Source organism: Anabrus simplex, chromosome 2 (assembly GCF_040414725.1).
Source record: "Anabrus simplex isolate iqAnaSimp1 chromosome 2, ASM4041472v1, whole genome shotgun sequence".
NCBI lineage: Eukaryota > Metazoa > Arthropoda > Insecta > Orthoptera > Tettigoniidae > Anabrus > Anabrus simplex.
The window spans coordinates 409,496,986-409,515,431 of NC_090266.1; the positions used below are offsets into that span (position 1 = coordinate 409,496,986).

Below are 18,446 nucleotides of genomic sequence, written 5' to 3' on the forward strand. Positions count from 1 at the left end.
AAGACAAACATTATTGAGTTATGTTGGATGTTTCATAATTTGTTGTGTACCGCATACCAACTGGAACTCCTCTTCAGTTTGACGTCATTAGATGTCGTGGAACTCTTCAGAGCCACTGAAACAGGAGACATCAATGAGACCTTGGGTAGATGAAGAAATGAGCTTCGTTGTACAAAGCACAGTCGTCACGCAATAAATAAACATTACTTAAAAGGGAAGCCAAGTGTATTGACTTTTATCCGTTAGTGAATGGAAACAAAATGATCTGTCATTATAACCGTGCGCTCAGACCTCTTATGTGAAAAGATAGAAAAATCAACTTTCGGAGGCCCGAGTGTGACATTTTCTGGGTTCTTTCCAAGAGCAAGCAAGCTCCCTGTTTTATGTGACTGTTGATACCGTGATTATAGTAACGGGATCTTCAGTTTTGAGTGGAATCCGAATCAGAGGGGTGTGGCTTTTTATAGCATTGTTTTAATTATTCCACTTGCATTGGGCGGGATTCGAACCGCTGCCACCTAGGTGAGAATTTGTTCAATTTCTGAATGTATATGCGGTAATACCTTAGTACAAGTTAATTAGTAAAAAATACAACTGGAAAAACAATCCCACCCACGTTAATCAAGTGAATTAAAAGACGTGATGATCAGAGCAAACAATATGCCAGTTAGTTACGATACTGATATGTATAATACGTCGCAGGTTTTGAATTGGTATAAATATTAACAAGATACCATCTCGCCGGGCTGAGTGGCTCAGACGGTAGAGCACTGGATTGTGGGGGATGGGAAGATTGGAATGGGTAGACAAGGAAGGGGGAAGGAAGTGGCCGTGGCTTTAAGTTAGGTACCATCCCGGTATTTGACTGGAGGAGAAGTGGGAAACCACGGAAAACCATTTCGAGTATGGCTGAAGTGGGAATCGAACCCGTCTCTACTCAGTTGACCTCCCGAGGCTGAGTGGACTCCCTTCCAGCCCTCTTACCACTTTTCAAATTTCGTGGCAGAGGCGGGAATCGAACCCGGGCCTCCGTCGATGGCAGCTAATCACGCTAACCACTACACCACAGAGGCGGACTGTGAGCAACATCATAGGGATGTTTGACTCAAGTTAGTTCTATTCATTTTCCATCTGATTAGCCCTAAGCAGAAGTGTGGGATCGATTTACGGCCAGGTTAGAGATTGTTCGAGATCCACTCGGCCTACGTGAAAGCATTGGGGAAACTATTTGACGGTGAGATTGCGGCCCCAATCTAGAAAATCAAGGATAACGGCCAAGAGGATTCGTCACACTTACCACATAAAACTTCGTAATCTGCTGGCCTTGAGCTGAGTAGCGATCGGTTGGTAGGTCAAGGGCCATCCGGGCTGTAGCGTCAGGTTTTTTTTTTTTTTTAATTTCACGAAATACTGTATAGGATATTCTAAAAAATATTATTTAAAACACCACTTCACCTTTTTCTTCACTCACACCTTGCGAGGCCGCGGGTGCGAACTGCGCTGCACATGTACTGCAGACTTGACATTGTTTTACGGTCGTAAGCCCTCCTTACTCTAACCCTCTACAGAGAGAGGTTGTCATTATTGAGTTTGGTAGTGGTGGTTGGTAGTGAGTGTGTTGTGTATATATGAAGAGATCTGTATCGGGACAAACACAGATACCCAGTCCTCAAGTCAAGTCGCGGCTGAACCTTCTCAACTCCACCGGGAATCGAATCCGGGCCCCTCTGAACCGAAGGCCTCAAAGTTGACCATTCAGCCAAGAAAGCGATTATTATTTGAAGTAAAACAGTATTTAATATTTCGTGTGAAACCGGAACTAATATATTACGTTGGCCATACTGAGAGTACATTATACAGTATTAAATCAGGTTGGTTACCCTAAGCAATGAGGAACCAAGCAGTCAGGTTGCGGTTAGAATTGATAATTGAACTAGTTCTTTGTTCACAGGTCAGTCAAAACTCTAATCTTTTGACCTAATTGTTTATGGTCAATAGACTATTGTTATCGTGTTCATGGTTCATAGTGAACGATGTTACAAGGCATGGAGAGTTTCAGTCGGGTAGAGATCTCGTACTGCGAACAGTTCGGCTTATGTTTATGCCGATAATTTGGAACATGACAATAAATAGCTACTGCAGACTGAATGATATGAAAATCAGAATTTCTAAAACAAAAGTCACGCCGATTGGAAATATAGTAGGCCTACTTATAAAAGATAGTCTAATGTCAGCTAGGAAATACGAAACAGGATCAAATAGTCCATTTCAAGAACTAAGAACTAGTATTCCCTTTGGATGTCAGTAGAGAGAAAATAATGAAGCGTACTGACTTGCTCGAACATGGACATAGCTCGAGGCACTGATTATGTCGCCTACAACAAGATATCAAATTTCCTATGCCAGAGTATATTACCTGTGCGATGGTGTTTCGCTCCTCCTCAAGCCAACAGCAGCCATTCACCGACCAGTAGTATTGACTACGCCCGATGTTGCTAATCTTCGTGGATCACAGATGATTCAGTGCTTAATCATGGCTATGTTGTTGTTCTAATCAATCAGTACTGATCTGCATTTACGACAGTCGCCCAGGTGGCAGATTCCCTATCTGTTGCTTTCCTAGCCTTTTCCGAAATGATTCCAAAGAAATTGGAAATTTATTGAACATCTCCCTTGGTAAGTTATTCCAATCCCTAACTCCCCTTCCTATAAATGAATATCTGCCCCAGTTTGTCCTCTTGAATTCCAACTTTATCTTCATATTGTGATCTTTCCTACTTTTATAGACGCCATTCAAACCTATTCGTCTACTAATGTCATTCCACGCCATCTCTCCGCTGACAGCTCGGAACATACCACTTAGTCGAGCAGCTCTTCTTCTTTCTCTCAATTCTTCCCAACCCAAACATTGCAACATTTTTGTAACGCTACTCTTTTGTCGGAAATCACCCAGAACAAATCGAGCTGCTTTTCTTTGGATTTTTTCCAGTTCTTGAATCAGGTAATCCTGGTGAGGGTCCCATACACTGGAACCATACTCTAGTTGGGGTCTAATATAGTGAAGGAAGTTGATACGAGGTGCAGCAAAATATAATGCAGTGAATGAACAGTTACGATCACCGGAATTCTTACGGAGGAAGTAAATTCACAAATGAAATGTTTTCTTTTCAAGTAGCTTTACGTCGCATCGACACAGATAGTACTTATGCTGACGATGGGATAGGAAATGGCTAGGAGAGGGAAGGAAGCGGCCGTAGCCTTAATTAAGATATATTTGGCTGGTGTAAAAACGGTAAACCACGGAAAACCATCTTCAAGTCTGCCGACAGTGGGCTTCGAACACTCTCTCACTCGGCCGGTCATAAATAAAATATTATTCTTCCACTGGTCTATTGCACCATTGCCGAATTTGCTACACGGCTGACAAAGCTCAGTGTATCGCAGGTATCTTATACATAGGGCCCGGATTCATATGCACTGAAAACTCTGAAAATATGCATGCGAAAATGCACTAAAAATGTTGTAAATATGCGCGAAAATATGCACTAAAAATAAAATAAAATACACTTACCAGACGCATTATTTAATTTTAACTAAGTGTTAAATTGACAAACATATTTAATTCCTTGCAAAATGATGCATGTCAGTAGGTTTAAACAGTTTTTCAATGTTTTGAGGAGTCAATAAATTTCTGTTGTCGGCCAGAATTAATTTGTACGCTGAAAATCATCGTTCTACGTCGACGGATGTAAGTGGATAATACTTGAACACTGGCAATGACTGCTCGGGACATTCTTCTAGCAAAATCTTTAGGCATTTTTACAGTTTAACCTGGTGAAACACTGCAGTAGACGAAGAGCAAGTTAACAGATGGACGGACATTTTAAGCAAACCTCGGGAGGCTACTGTAAGGAGAAGGGGAAAAGAATGTCAGAAAGTAGGAAATAGCTATTGTGGAAAGCGTCATTATCCGTCTACTTGCTTGTATTGCGTCACTGGAAGCTTTTTCCTTGATCAGGGAAGGCTTCTCATGTTGCCAAGCGATGTACAGCATACCGAGTTCATTAGATTTTGGATTCGTTGGGAAATCATAGATAATCGATCAGACATAAGAAAAAATATGTCTGTATATGCACTAATGCTCAAAATATGCACTAACGTTCAAAATATGCATTTCCATTTGCGCATATGCATTTTTTAAAAGTCCGGGCCCTACTTATACATTCCTGACGGTGATAACATGAAAGTAGCAACATTATCGCTGGCATAAACTGGTGGGGCGACGGTAAGGAAATATTCGCGATGAAGAGATAAAGAATAGGTTAGGAATGAAGACATTGGACATTAGATGAGCATGTGAACCGTCCTTGATGGTTGGCTAACGTGAAGCAAATTGATTAGGATAGGTTACCTAGAAGAATAATGAACTCTCCCGCATTGTACAACAGAACATAGGAAAAACTAGGAGGCGATGAGTAGAAGAGATATTTAATGCTTTTAAGACAGTCGTAGGAACGTATGACAACACAGTGATGGCTTGTAAGCAGAGAATAATGAAGGTAAATAGGATTAGAGACTGAACACTGAAATGCAATAACACGCTATAATGAAAACTTGGATTCTAAATGGCCACCATTGCTCTCGTTTTATCCGCTAAAAACCAAAAGGATGGGCAAGTGGTTAGCCCTATCACCAAATAAAGCCCAACACGTGTAATTACACTGAAGAAAATGGAAATTGCAACACCTGGAAGGAGTGGTGCTACATTGCTGCAATTGAACATGCAGGTTGAGTGTTCAGTTGTGATTCGATGATTACACTTTCAGGTCCCTCTGACCGCAAGTTTGGACAACAATCAATACAGGATGTGCCCACCACGAGCTGCAATACATTGATGAATTCATCGAGGCATGGAGTCAGTAAGGCCCTGGATCGCTTCCTGAGGAATTGTGGCCCATGCTTGCTGCACTGCACGGGTCAGTTGTTCCAGAGTTGTGGGTGGCTGAGGACGGTTGGCCAGTTGTCAACCCATCATGTCCCACACATGCTCAATAGGACTGAGGTCTGGGGATCTGGCGGGCCATTCTAAGGTTGTGATGTCGTGGAGAGCTTCTCTGGTGATGCGTGCAGTGTGAAACCGGGCATTGTCCTGCTGAAACACCCCATTAGCAATGTTCGCCATCATAGAGACAACCACTGGATTGAGTACCCTATCAACGTACTGTCGAGCAGTCATAGTGCCCTCAACAAGCACTAATTGTGATTTTACATTAAAACCAATAGCTCACCAGACCATAAAGCTTGGTGTTGGGCCAGTGTGCCTCTCGACAGTAAGATCTGGGCGGCCCCTCTCCCCGGTACGTCGGCGCACAAGATTCCGGCGATCACTGCGGGCAAGACAGAAGCGCGATTCATCACTAAAGACGACCCTACGCCATTCGTCGACCCACGTCGATCTTTCTCGATACCAGGCCAGCCTTACACGTCGCTGTTGTGGGGTCAATGGAACACCTTCTGCAGGGACACGGGCTCGTAAGCCAGCTGCACGCAGGCGATTACCAACTGTTTGTTGTGTAACGTGGGGTGCCACAGCTGAGCGAATTCCACAGCTGAGCGAATTTGCGCTGCTGTTGCATGGGGTTCCATCCGGGCCATCCGAATGATGTGGCGTTCCTCTCTCACAGTTGTCCGTTGCGCTGGGCCTGTGCCAGGTCTACGAGTGTGGGTACCACTGCTGCCATACACGTTGTACCGTAGATGCCTGTCGGCCAACACGTGCAGTGACAGTCCTTAGCGATAATCCAGCCTCACACAGCCCAATTATCCGAGCCTTCTCAAACGGCGACAGTTGTTGATAGCGTACACTTCTCTGTCGCCGAGGCATGTTTGACCGGGAACACTTCACTGCACAGATTGCAAGTCAACTACGCTACACCAGAGTCCGTATACTTGTGTTGATTCCTCCGCGACCAATCACGTGGGGAGACCTGTAGCAACAATCCAATGGGTCTGAAACATTTTATCGTTTACATACCTACATGGCATCGTTCCATATCTTGAAAATCAACACAAATGACCAATGCCTTCATGGTGTTGCAATTTCCATTTTCTTAAGTGTATAATTCATTATCTACAAAGATAGCCATACAGATTTTCTTTGTAACTTTAATATTTCTCCAGGAAATTCCACCGTTACTTATTAAAGCACGCGTTTCACAGCGCCCGCCGTTTAGCACTTTACGGTTAGGTATTTGGCCAGCTCTTGGTACGTTCTGCTCATTCAGACTGCACACCAGAGTATGCCACGATTGCTGCTTGCACACATCAACGAGAATTCAGACGGAAGTCAGTGACATCGCCAACTATCGGCCTCTCACGGACGTGTAGGTTCTGTTAGCTATACATACATGTTAATCTTGATTACAAAAAAAATACATTCTCGGTAATTATTTTAATAATTGCCTTTACGTCACACCGACACAGACAGGTCTTGTGGCGGCAATGGGATAGTAAAGGCGTAGGAGTGGGAATGAAGCTTCCGTGGCCTTAATTAAGGTACAGCCCCAGCATTTGCCTGGTTTGGAAATGGGAAACCACGGTAAACCATCTTCAGGGATGGCAACAGTGGGGTTCGAACCCACTATCTTTCGAATTCAAGCACACAGCTGCGCACCTCTAACCGCAAGGCCAACTCGCTCGGTGTGCACCTTAATTTTTTTTTTTTTTTTGCTAGGGGCTTTACGTCGCGCCGACACAGATAGGTCTTTTGGCGACGATGGGACAGGGAAGGGCTAGGAGAGGGAAGGAAGCGGCCATGGCCTTAATTAAGGTACAGCCCCAGCATTTGCCTGGTGTGAAAATGGGAAACCACGGTAAACCATTTTCAGGGCTGCCGACAGTGGGGTTCGAACCTACTATCTCCCGAATATTGCACCTTAATTAAAGCCACGGTTACTTCCTTCCGAATCCTAGTAATTTCCTTATCCATCGTCGCCATAAAGCAATCCTGTGTTGGTGCGACGTAAAACGAATAGCAAATACAGCGTGTATCTAAATTATACCGACAAAAATATCAGGGATGTTCTTCGTGTTATGTAAAAAATGATGGCACAATCCGATTGGCCCAGAAAAGTTTTGCTTTCGTGATAATCAGGCTACTTTGTTGCTTTCAGGCGCGCGATTCATATCGACAAACTCACCATATTTGTTGTGCCAGACGGCAAACCACTGCCCACCGTTGTGCTTTGGGAAGGGAGGAGAAGTGGAATTATAAATGCCCCGCGCGAAAACACAAGTTTCTCCTTCGTTTAGCTCTGTCCATTCCCAGTCCCAGTAGGCTGTTCTGTCCATATTGGCTACTAAGATTTTTTTGCTTTACGTCGCACCGACATAGATAGGGCTTATGGCGACGATGGGATAGGAAAGGTGTTCGAACCCACTATCTCCCGATTACTGGATACTGCCCGCAGTTAAGCGACTGCAGCTATAGAGCTCGGTGTTACTAAGTTTGCGGTATAAATTGGTCAGAATGGCTCCAGTTCGGTACACAAACGAAGAAATGCCTGATACGCACCTAGCGTATGGCGCAGCAAATAGCAAGGGGAGAGAAGCCGAGAGATATATGGCGTCTGAAGCTCTGATCGCCGCCAACCTCACCATTTAAACTTGGAGTCCAATGGCAGGCGACTGAGTGAAGGAGGGTGGGAGAAAACACTCACGCAACAGTAGTGCGCACATTTCAGCATCAGTTTAGTGTCAGTACTTAGGTCGGCATTGTTGGTGACCATTTACTCGTACCTCCCCTGCGAACCATGTGACCTTGCCGCGGTAGGGATGCTTGCCCGTCCCAGTGAAGCAGATAGCCGAGCCGCAGGTGCAACCATATCGGATGGGTACCTGTTGAGAGACCTGACTAACGAATGGTTCATCGAAACTGGAGTAGCGGCATTTTGGAAGTTGCTAGGGCGGCAGTCTAGATGATTGACTGATATGGCATTGTAATAATACTCAACATGGTTTAGCTGTGTTGATACTGCTACACGGCTGATGGCAACGGTAAGCTACAGCCGTAGCTAACTCCCGAGGGCATGCAGCCCTCCCTGCATGAATGATGTACTGATGATGGCTTCCTCCCGGGTAAAATATTCCGGAGATCCCATATTCAGATCTCCGGGTGGGGACTACACGAGAGAGCCCGATCATCAGGAAGATGGATACTGACATTCTGCGAGTCGAGCGTGGAATGTTAAGACTATGTAACGTTGTGGTAGGTTAGAGAATCTGAAAAGGGACATAGATAGACTAAAGTTAGATGTAGTCGGTATAAGTGGGGTACGTTGGCTGGAAGAGCAGGATGTTAGGTCAAGGGACTACAGAATTATCAAAACAAAATCAAAAGGGAGAAATGCAGGAGTTGATTTAATCATGAATAAGAAAATACGGCAGCCGGTAAACTACTACGACCAGCATAGTGAAATAATTATTATGGTCAAGATAGATACCAAACCAATGCCAGCACAATAGTGCAGGACTGTATGCCTACTAGATCAGGGGATGATGAGGAAATCGAAAGAATATATGAAGAGATAGACGATTTAATACAATATGTAAAAGGTGACGAGAACCTCATTGTGATGGGATACTGGAATGCAGTGGTAGGCCAAGGAAGACAAGGTAATACAGTAGGAGAATTCGGACTAGGACAAAAGAACGAAGGAGGAAGTCGGCTGGTGAATTCTGCACTGATCATAATTTAGTCCTTGCCAATACCTGGTTCAAACACGACAAACGACGGCTGTACACGTGGACGAGACTTGGAAACACTGGAAGGTATCAAATAGACTTAATTATGATTAGGCAGAGATTCAGAAACCGGATGATGGTTTGCAAAACTTTCTCAGGATCACACGTGGACGCAGACCACAACCTGTTAGCCATGAAATGCCATCTGAATTTGAAGGAATTGAAAGAAAGGAATACAAGGATATAGGATCTAGACAAGTTTGAAAGAAAAAACTGTGAGGGAGTGTTTCAAGGAAAATGTTGCATGAAGACTAAATGAAAAGGCTGAAGTGAAGTGAACACAAGGGAGAAAGTGTCGATAGTCATGTAAAATGTGGTGAGTAGGGCTGCAGAAGAAATGTTAGGAAGCAAGAAAATATCAACTAAGAATCGTGGATAACTCAGGAGATACTAGACCTGATTGATGAACGACGAAGATACAGGAATGCTAGAAATGAGGAGGGCAGAAAAGAATACAGGCGATTAAAAAACGAAGTGGATAGAAAGTGCGAGATAGCTAAGGATGATTGGCTGAAGGATAAGTACAAGGATGTTGAAGGTTGTATGGTCATAGGAATGTTAGATGCTGCATACAGGGAAATCAAGGAAACCTTTGGAAAAAGGAATCTTGGTGTATAAATATTAAGAGATCAAATGGAAAGCCACTTCTAGGGAAGGAAGACTAAGCAGAAATATGGCAGGAACATATCCAACAGTTGTATCAAGGTAAAGATGTAGATCTGGAGCAAGAAGAGGCTGTTGATGCTGATGAAATAGGAGACCCAATTTTGAGGCCAGAGTCTGACAGAGCTGTGAGTGACCTAAATAGGAACAAGGCACCTGGAATTGATGACATTCCTTCTGATTTACTGACTACCTCAGGAGGAACCAGTATGGCAAGGTTATTCCATCTAGTGTGTAAGATGTATGAGACAGGAGAAGTCCCATCCGATTTTCGGTAGAATGTTGTTATATCTTTTCCCAAGAAAGCCGGTGCTGACAAGTGTGAAAACTACCGCAACATTAGTTTAGTATTTCATGCTTGAAAAATTTTAACACGTATTATTTACAGAAGAATAGAAAGACAAGTTGAAGCTGAGTTGCGAGAAGATCAATTTGGCTTCAGAAGAAAGGTAGGAGCAAGTGAAGCAATCCTGACTTTACGTCTGATCTTTGATGATTGAATTAAGGAGGACATCCATGACGTTCGTAGATCTAGAAAAGGCATTCGATAATGTTAATTGGACCAAGCTATTTAAGATTCTGAAGGTGACTAGGATCAGAAACAGAGAACGAAGAATTATCTACAATCTGAATATAAATCAATCTGCAGTGATAAGAATAGAGGGCTTTGACAAAGGAGCATCAATCCAGAAATGTGTGAGGCAAGATTGCGGTTTGTTCCCTCTACGTTTCAGTGTTTATATCGAAGATGCAGTAAATGAAATCAAAGAGGAATTTGGAAAGGGAATCACAATCCAAGAAGAGGTAATTAAAATCTTGAGTTTTTCCGATGTTATTGTTATTTTGTCTGAGACTGGAGAAAATCTCGAGAGGTTGCTTAATGGTATGGACGAAGTCTTGGGGAAGGAGTACAAGATGACAATAAACAAGTCGAAGAAATTGTAATGGAGTGCAGTCGAACGAAGGCAGGCGATGCAGGAAGTATTAGAGTAGGAAATGAAGTCTTAAGGAAGTAGATGAATGTTGTTACTTGGGTAGTAAAATAACTAACGATGGCAGAAGTAAGGAGGACATAAAATGCAGACTAGCACAAGAAAGGAAGAGCTTTCTTAAGAAAATAAATTTGCTCACTCCCAACATTGATATAGGAATTAGAAGGATGTTTCTGAACACGTTCATCTGCAGTGCGGCATTGTATGGAAGTGAAACATAGACGATAAGTAGCTCAGAAAGAAAGAGAATAGAATCTTTTGAAATGTGGTGTTACAGAAGAATGCTGAAGGTGAGATGGATAGATCGAATCACGAATGAGGAGGTACTGAATCGAATTGATGAGAGGAGATCGATTTGGCTAAATTTGGAGAGAAGAAGTGATAGAATGATTGGACACATCTTAAGACACCCAGGTCTTTTTCATTTTGTTTTTGAAGGAAGTTAGGCGGTAAGAACTGTAGGGGTAGACCGTCTGTCTGTTAGGTTATCAGCCCAGAGGCTGGTTGGATTCTCAAATAGCACCACCAAAGGCTATGCAGTTATAGGGAAACCGCAAAAACCAACGGCAGAGCCCAAATGAGGCGTACTAGGCAAGATGAGGAGTGAGGTAGTTTGCCATTGCTTTCCTCACTGGGCCAGAATGTGCCACTGAAGCACGACTGACCCTATGAGCAACACCTTTCATAACACTCGGACACTATTTGTGCTCCGATTGTCATTACTCAGCATCACCCATACCCCAGCAGCTTCCATATTGTCACAGCCATGGATGAGACTGGGACTTCAGTGGAAGCTACACTTTGCTCTGGCCTGTGCCAAGAGATGAATACAAAAATACTGCATCCATCAAGGAATGGCAATAGGCGGAGGGGTAGACCAAGGTATGAATATGACAAGCAGATTAGAGCAGATGTAGGATGCAATATTTACGTAGAAATGAAATGTTAGCACAGGGTAGGGTGGCATGGAGGCTGCATCAAACCCGTCTATGGACATATGACTCAAACAACAACATTATTATGTTTATTATTATTATTATTATTATTATTATTATTATTATTATTATTATTATTATTATTATCTTTAATCAATAGAAATTATGATGTATTAGAGCAGGAAAATTTTCCAGCACATCGAGGAAGATTAACCCGACCTGAAACCCAGAAATTATGTGGAATATAATTGTTGACTGGTTTTATTCCAGTCTATGGCATTATCTTTTCGCGTAAAATAGTTTGATTGTCACAAACATCCGTGTGGTAATTTTAGCCCACTAAATAAAGGAACTGCTCTAGCCAACAAAATCTATAAGTGGCAGAGTTCTGATTTTCAGATGAAAGTGAAAAAAAAAATGAAAATCCACTACCGGTCTCAAGTCATTCGACCGGATCAGGAATGGAATGAATTAAGCCCCATCTAGCGGCGAGGATTAGGATTGTGCTGTTAGCCGAAGCCTGTCGCACTTCTCTGGGGCAGTGATTAATGAATGACAGATGAAATGAAATTATATTTGAGAGTGTTTCTGGAATGAAAGTTGACAGGGAGAAAACTTTGTCCAGCACAAATCTTACATGGAGTGACGAGGATATGCACCACGGAACCCAGCGGTGAGAGGCTGGCGCGCTGCCCCCTGAGCCACGGAGGCTACTATTTTCAGATGCTCTGTGTATTTTAGAAGTAATCATTATTTTGTCCACCTGTTGCTATTTCTTGATGGATGCAGTACCTTAGCATATACCTTTTGGCACAGGCCAAACTAATGTGTAGCTTCCAACGCAGTCCCATTGTCATCCATGACTGTGACAATATAGAAGCTGCTGGGGAATAGGTGGTGCTGAGGAATGACATTCGGTGAACAACTAGTGCATCTGAATGTTATGAAACGTGTTACTGAAGGGTAAATCGGGCTGCAAGACCACTTTTGGTGCAGTAAGGAAAACAATGGCAAACTACTTCACTTCCCATCTTGCCTCGTACTCCTCATTTTAGCGCCACCATACTTTTTTTGCTGTTTCCCTATAACCATATAACTTTTAGTAGTCCTATTTGAGGATCCAGCCAGCCTCTGGGCAGATAACTTAATAAACAGGCATTATTTTGTATCATTGTTATTCTGACAAACAAAATGCTAGATGATGGAAACACTTTTCAGCCAACCCAGTATTTCTATATCTCGGTACGATCAGTAATATTCCAAAGGGTGTTATTTTCAGATTAATTCTTAGGTATCTTTAAATGACTTTGTCACTGTCTGTTGAAAGTGTATCTTTTACAGATTTCATCCAGCCGATATGTCTACCCTTGCCTGATAGCCCGGCTGAGAAACTGCATTGGGAATCTAACATGAACCTCATCCTTGCAGGATGGAATCTTAATGATATAAGTAAGTTCCTTACAAGCTTATTACTTGAATGTAGATTCTTCTGCATCCGAAATTTCTTTCTTTTAAATACATTTTCATGGTTACTGTTTGTTGATTTACATAAGAGATTTTTTTAAAGGGTTATTCTGCCCGAAGGCAGGCCCGAACCTCCGCAGAGGTGTTCCTGAGCCGGAGTTTACGTGCGGTAGGTAGGCTAGTTCCTTTCCGCTCCTCCATTCCCTTCCCCCCCCTCCACCAACAGCTTCTGGTAAACCATCCAACTCCTGACCACGCCCAATATTGCTTAACTTCGGAGATCTCACGGGATCCGGTGTTTCAATACGGCTACGGCCGTTGGCTACATAAGATATGTGGTACAGTTTTGGTCTGCGCCGCGCACTTGTGAGTGTAGAAGGTTGTTTGCAAGCTCGTATTGCGGATTACATACACAATAGTATGGTCGAACTGTAACTAACTGAACCTAGATTTGACCTAGGCACCCTTGGTCTTCAAATAAGGTTTTTACAACATTTTTCAGGTAATATAACAACTTCAGAATAGCCGCTGATAGGAATGGATTCGAATCTCACGGTGAAGCTTCTCCATCGTTTGCATGAAGTAAAGATTGAAGCAACAACGGAAACTAATCAATGAAAGCTAATGTTAGCGCCAGGATTTAATCCTTAGAACTCCAAACTATGCTATTTCCTAGTCTGCTACAGAATGAAATTCATGATTTGGCTACAGCCCCTGTGGGGCCTTGGCCTTCTGGACAATCTCCACCCACTATTCTCTGTTGTCTTATTTAGTTCTCTATCTTCTAACTCCCATCCTTCTCAAATCCTCCTTCACGTTTTCCAACCATCTGATCCTGGGCCTTCCCTTCATACAACGTCCTTCTGTTTTCCCATCGAAGACTTTCTTTACGGCATGTTCTCTGTCATTCTTTCTACATGTCCCAGCCATCGCATTCTACTACACTTTATTTCTGCTACTAAATCTGGTTTATTATACAGCTATCTGATTTCTTTATTATTCCTGATTCGCCAGGGTCTACCGTCCTTTACTGGTCTATTCTTACATTCCATGGTACGAAATACTAATCCATGTGCCGTTTCCGCTGCTAGGGTCGCTTATGCGTTACATCTGTCCGGTTTCCTATGTCCTTTGGTTCCGTAACAAGTGATTTTATCCGGGGTAGGGTTGTTGACCCCATGCCCAACACTAAACCTTGGAGGACCAGGGTACTGCTCCTAGTCTGGCTCATCGCCTTAGACCTGTCTAGCTTGGGTGGCCCAGCTAGGAGCAGTAGCTCCTACTGGCATAGCTCTAAGTGTCATTTGAGCACGCAAGCCTTTAGAAATATCCGGCAATGCCGTATTGTCTTCGTCAACGTGGCAGTACTGCGGGAGAATCTGGGAATTTAATTCGTCAAACTTTTGGTTGACACACTCCTTGTTTCCTCTCATCCTACAGCCGATGTCAGTGGCGCAGAGAATCGTTGCCCTATTATTCTAAAGAGGGTGGCTTCGATCTTGGCGGAGGCCGGTGGCATTTGTAGGTGTTCAAATGTGGCAACTCCCTGTCGCTTGCTTCCAGTACATTAAATATCTCCTGCTGGACGTAATATCGATATCCCGGCGTCGATTAGCAGATAGAACGCACGTTGAACGATTATCATTAGCACAATTGTTTAACATTAAAACCCTCGTAATACACAGGATAGGGACGTGACAGCTCAGTGACGTTGATAATACCCTCTCACTATGGCGGCCAGGTTTCTGTTTCCCACTAGGGTCCAAAGAATAATTGATGCAAAACGTCATATTCGAGTGGTTACCACGAGCAAGTATAGGTTCCATAGCATATGATCACAAAATTACGAATCACACAGAACTGAAGACCTGTTTGCTCAATCGAAATACAGAATATTTAAAATCCACTGCCATTAGGCCTCTTGTACAAGTGTGTGGAAAGAAGCTGAATTGTTCAAAACAGTGTATGGAGAACGTATGGTCCTTTGAAAGAGTTAAGTTTGAATGTAACAATTGAATAAAGTGAAAAGTATTTTACCTAGATTTTCACCTTAACACTACGTTTACCAAGCATTCAGTATGTTTACCTTTACCCAAAGGATCATCTGTACCGTTGTGCACAAAATTCATTTTCTAGGACACTAGTGCAAGGAAATAGTTCGAATTAAGTACAGGAATATAATAGACCATAAATAAATTAATTATGATTTTGTAGGAGTTGTTAACACTATTATGAATAAATAAATAAATAAATAAATAAATAAATAAATAAATAAATAAATAAATAAATAATTAAATAATAAACATACATACATACATTATCATTATAGACTGGTATGCCTTTCAGCGTTCAGTCTGCAAGCCTCTGTGAATATACTAAACGTCGCCACAAACCTCGATTTGCAACTAGTGTTGTGGCCTCATTTAGTTCTATACCTCTTATCTTTAAATCGTTAGAAACCGAGTCTAACCATCGTCGAATTGGTCTACCTTTACTTCTCTTACCCTCCATAGCAGAGTCCATTATTCTCCTAGGTAACCTATCCTCCTCCATTCGCCTCATATGACCCCACCACCGAAGCCGGTTTATGCGTACAGCTTCATCCATAGAGTTCATTCCTAAATTAGCCTTTATCTCCTCATTCCGAGTGCCCTCCTGCCATTGTTCCCACCTGTTTGTACCAGCAATCATTCTTGCTACTTTCATGTATGTTACTTCTAACTTATGAATAAGATATCCTGAGTCCACCCAGCTTTCGCTCCCGTAAAGCAAAGTTGGTCTGAAAACAGACCGATGTAAAGATAGTTTCGTCTGGGAGCTGACTTCCTTCTTACAGAATACTGTTGATCGCAGCTGCGAGCTCACTGCATTAGCTTTACGACACCTTGATTCAATCTCACTTACTATATTACCATCCTGGGAGAACACACAACCTAAATACTTGAAATTATCGACCTGTTCTAGCTTTGTATCACAAATCTGACATTCAATTCTGTTGAATTTCTTATCTACTGACATCAATTTAGGCTTCGAGAGGCTAATTTTCATACCATACTCATTGCACCTATTTTCACGTTCCACGATATTAGACTGTAGGCTTTCGGCACAATATGCCATTAAGACCAAGTCGTCAGCATAGGCCAGACTGCTTACTACATTTCCACCTAATTGAATCCCTCCCTGCCATTTTATACCTTTCAGCAGACGATCCATGTAAACTACAAACAGCAAAGGTGAAAGATTACAGCCTTGTCCAACCCCTGTAAGTACCCTGAACCAAGAACTCATTCTACCATCAATTCTCACTGAAGCCCAATTGTCAACATAAATGCCTTTGATTGCTTTTAATAATCTGACTTTAATTCCATAGTCTCCCAGTATGACGAACATCTTTTCCCTCGGTACCCTGTCATATGCTTTCTCTAGATCTACGAAACATAAACACAACTGCCTATTCCTCTCGTATCATTTTTCAATTACCTGGCGCATACTGAAAATCTGATCCTGACAGCCTCTTTGTGGTCTGAAACCACACTGGTTTTCATCCAACTTCCTTTCAACGACTGATCGCACCCTCCCTTCCAAGATGCCAGTGAATACTTTGCCTGGTATACTCATCAGTGAGATACCTCGATAGTTGTTGCAATCCTTCCTCTTCCCTTGCTTATAGGTAGGGGCAATTACAGCTTTTGCCCAATCTGAAGGTACCTTACCAACATTCCAAGCTAATTTTACTACTCTATGAAGCCATTTCATCCCTGCCTTCCAACTATACTTCACCATTTCAGGTCTAATTTCATCTATTCCTGCTGCCTTATGACAATGGAGTTTATTTACCATCCTTTCCACTTCCTCAAGCATAATTTCACCAACTTCATATTCCTCCTCCCCATGAGCTTGGCTGTTCACAATACCACCAGGATGATATCCTTTTACATTGAGAAGATGTTCAAAATATTCCCTCCACCTCTCCAGTGATTCCCTGTGATCTATTATGAGTTCATCTGAATTACTCAAAACACTGTTCATTTCCTTTTTCCCTCCCTTCCTAAGATTCTTTATTACTGTCCAGAAAGGTTTCCCTGCTGCTTGACCTAGCCTTTCCAGGTTGTTACCAAAATCTTCCCATGACTTCTTTTTGGATTCAACAACAATTTGTTTCGCTCTGTTTCTTTCATCTACATACAACTCCCTGTTTGCCTCGGCCCCTGTTTGGAGCCATTTCTGATAAGCCTTCTTTTTACGTTTACAAGCTGCTCTCACTTCATCATTCCACCAAGATGTTCGCCTTTTCCCATCTTTACACACAGTTGTTCCTAGGCATTCCCTTGCTGTTTCTACTACAGCATCCCTGTATGCCACCCATTCACTCTCTATATCCTGAACCTGCTTACTGGCTACTGTTCGAAACTTCTCACTAATCATATCCATGTAGATCCGTCTAATTTCCTCGTCCTGGAGATTTTCTACCCTTATTCGTTTGCAGACAGATTTCACTATCTCTACCTTAGGCCTACAGATACAGTACTTAGTTCACTACAGATCAGATAGTGGTCTGTATAATCGAAAAATCCCCGGAAAACTCGTACATTCCCAACAGATTTCCTGAATTCGAAGTCTGTTAAGATATAGTCTATAATGGATCTGGTACCCCTAGCCTCCCATGTGTAGCGGTGAATAGCGTTATGCTTGAAGAATGTATTCGTAACAGCTAAACCCATACTAGCACACAAGTCCAGCAAACGCTTCCCATTCCCATTAGCTTCCATATCTTCCCCACATTTACCAATCACCCTTTCGTATCCTTCAGTTCTATTCCCAACTCTCGAATTATTTATTATTGATTTAGCGTATGATGAATACAATATTATTTACAATATATACAACTACCATCTCAAGTTCTCGCATTGAAATCGCCCATTAGCACTATTCTATCCTTGCTGTTGACCCTGACCACGATGTCACTGTGCTTCATAAAACTTGTCAACTTCATCCTGATCTACACCCTCACATGGTGAATACACGAACACAATTCTTGTCCTAATTCCTCCAACTAACAAATCTACCCACATCATTCGCTCATTTACGTGCCTAACCGAAACATGTTGCGTGCAATGGTATTCCTGATAAAAAGCCCTACTCCAGACTCTACCCTTCCCTTTCTAAGACCCGTCAAGTACACTTTATAATCTCCTATCTCTTCCTCGTTATCTCCCCTTACCCGAGTATCACTTACTCCTAGCACATCCAGATGCATCCTCTTTTCTGACTCAGCCAGTTCTACTTTCTTTCTTCCATAAGCCCCATTAATATTGATAGCTCCCCATCGAATTCCATTTCGTTCGCCAAGTTGTTTCCAAGGAGTCCCTCGCCTGTCAAATGGGAGAGGGAATCCGTTACTCCCATAGATCCGAGGCTTGCTGAAAATGTTCTGAGCTCGGTCGATTCATGAAGCAGGATGCTACCCTACTTGCACATAGTCCAAGTGAGGATCTCTCCTCTAACGGGTTATGGACCACCGGTGGATAGTATAGTCCTAGCCGCCTGAGCACAAGGAGGGCCAGGACTCAGAATATGTCCGAGATGCCCA

The 18,446-nt window shown here is 42.7% G+C and overlaps 1 protein-coding gene across 1 annotated transcript in view; it reads left to right on the top strand.

Moving 5' to 3' along the window:
- LOC136863562 (CLIP domain-containing serine protease B4) overlaps positions 1–18,446 on the top strand; it is a 113,072-nt gene that overhangs the window by 78,461 nt on the left and 16,165 nt on the right. The window contains exon 6 of the mRNA XM_067139943.2: positions 12,734–12,841. Coding sequence (XP_066996044.2) covers positions 12,734–12,841 — 108 coding nt within the window. The remainder of the gene's footprint in view (positions 1–12,733; positions 12,842–18,446) is intronic.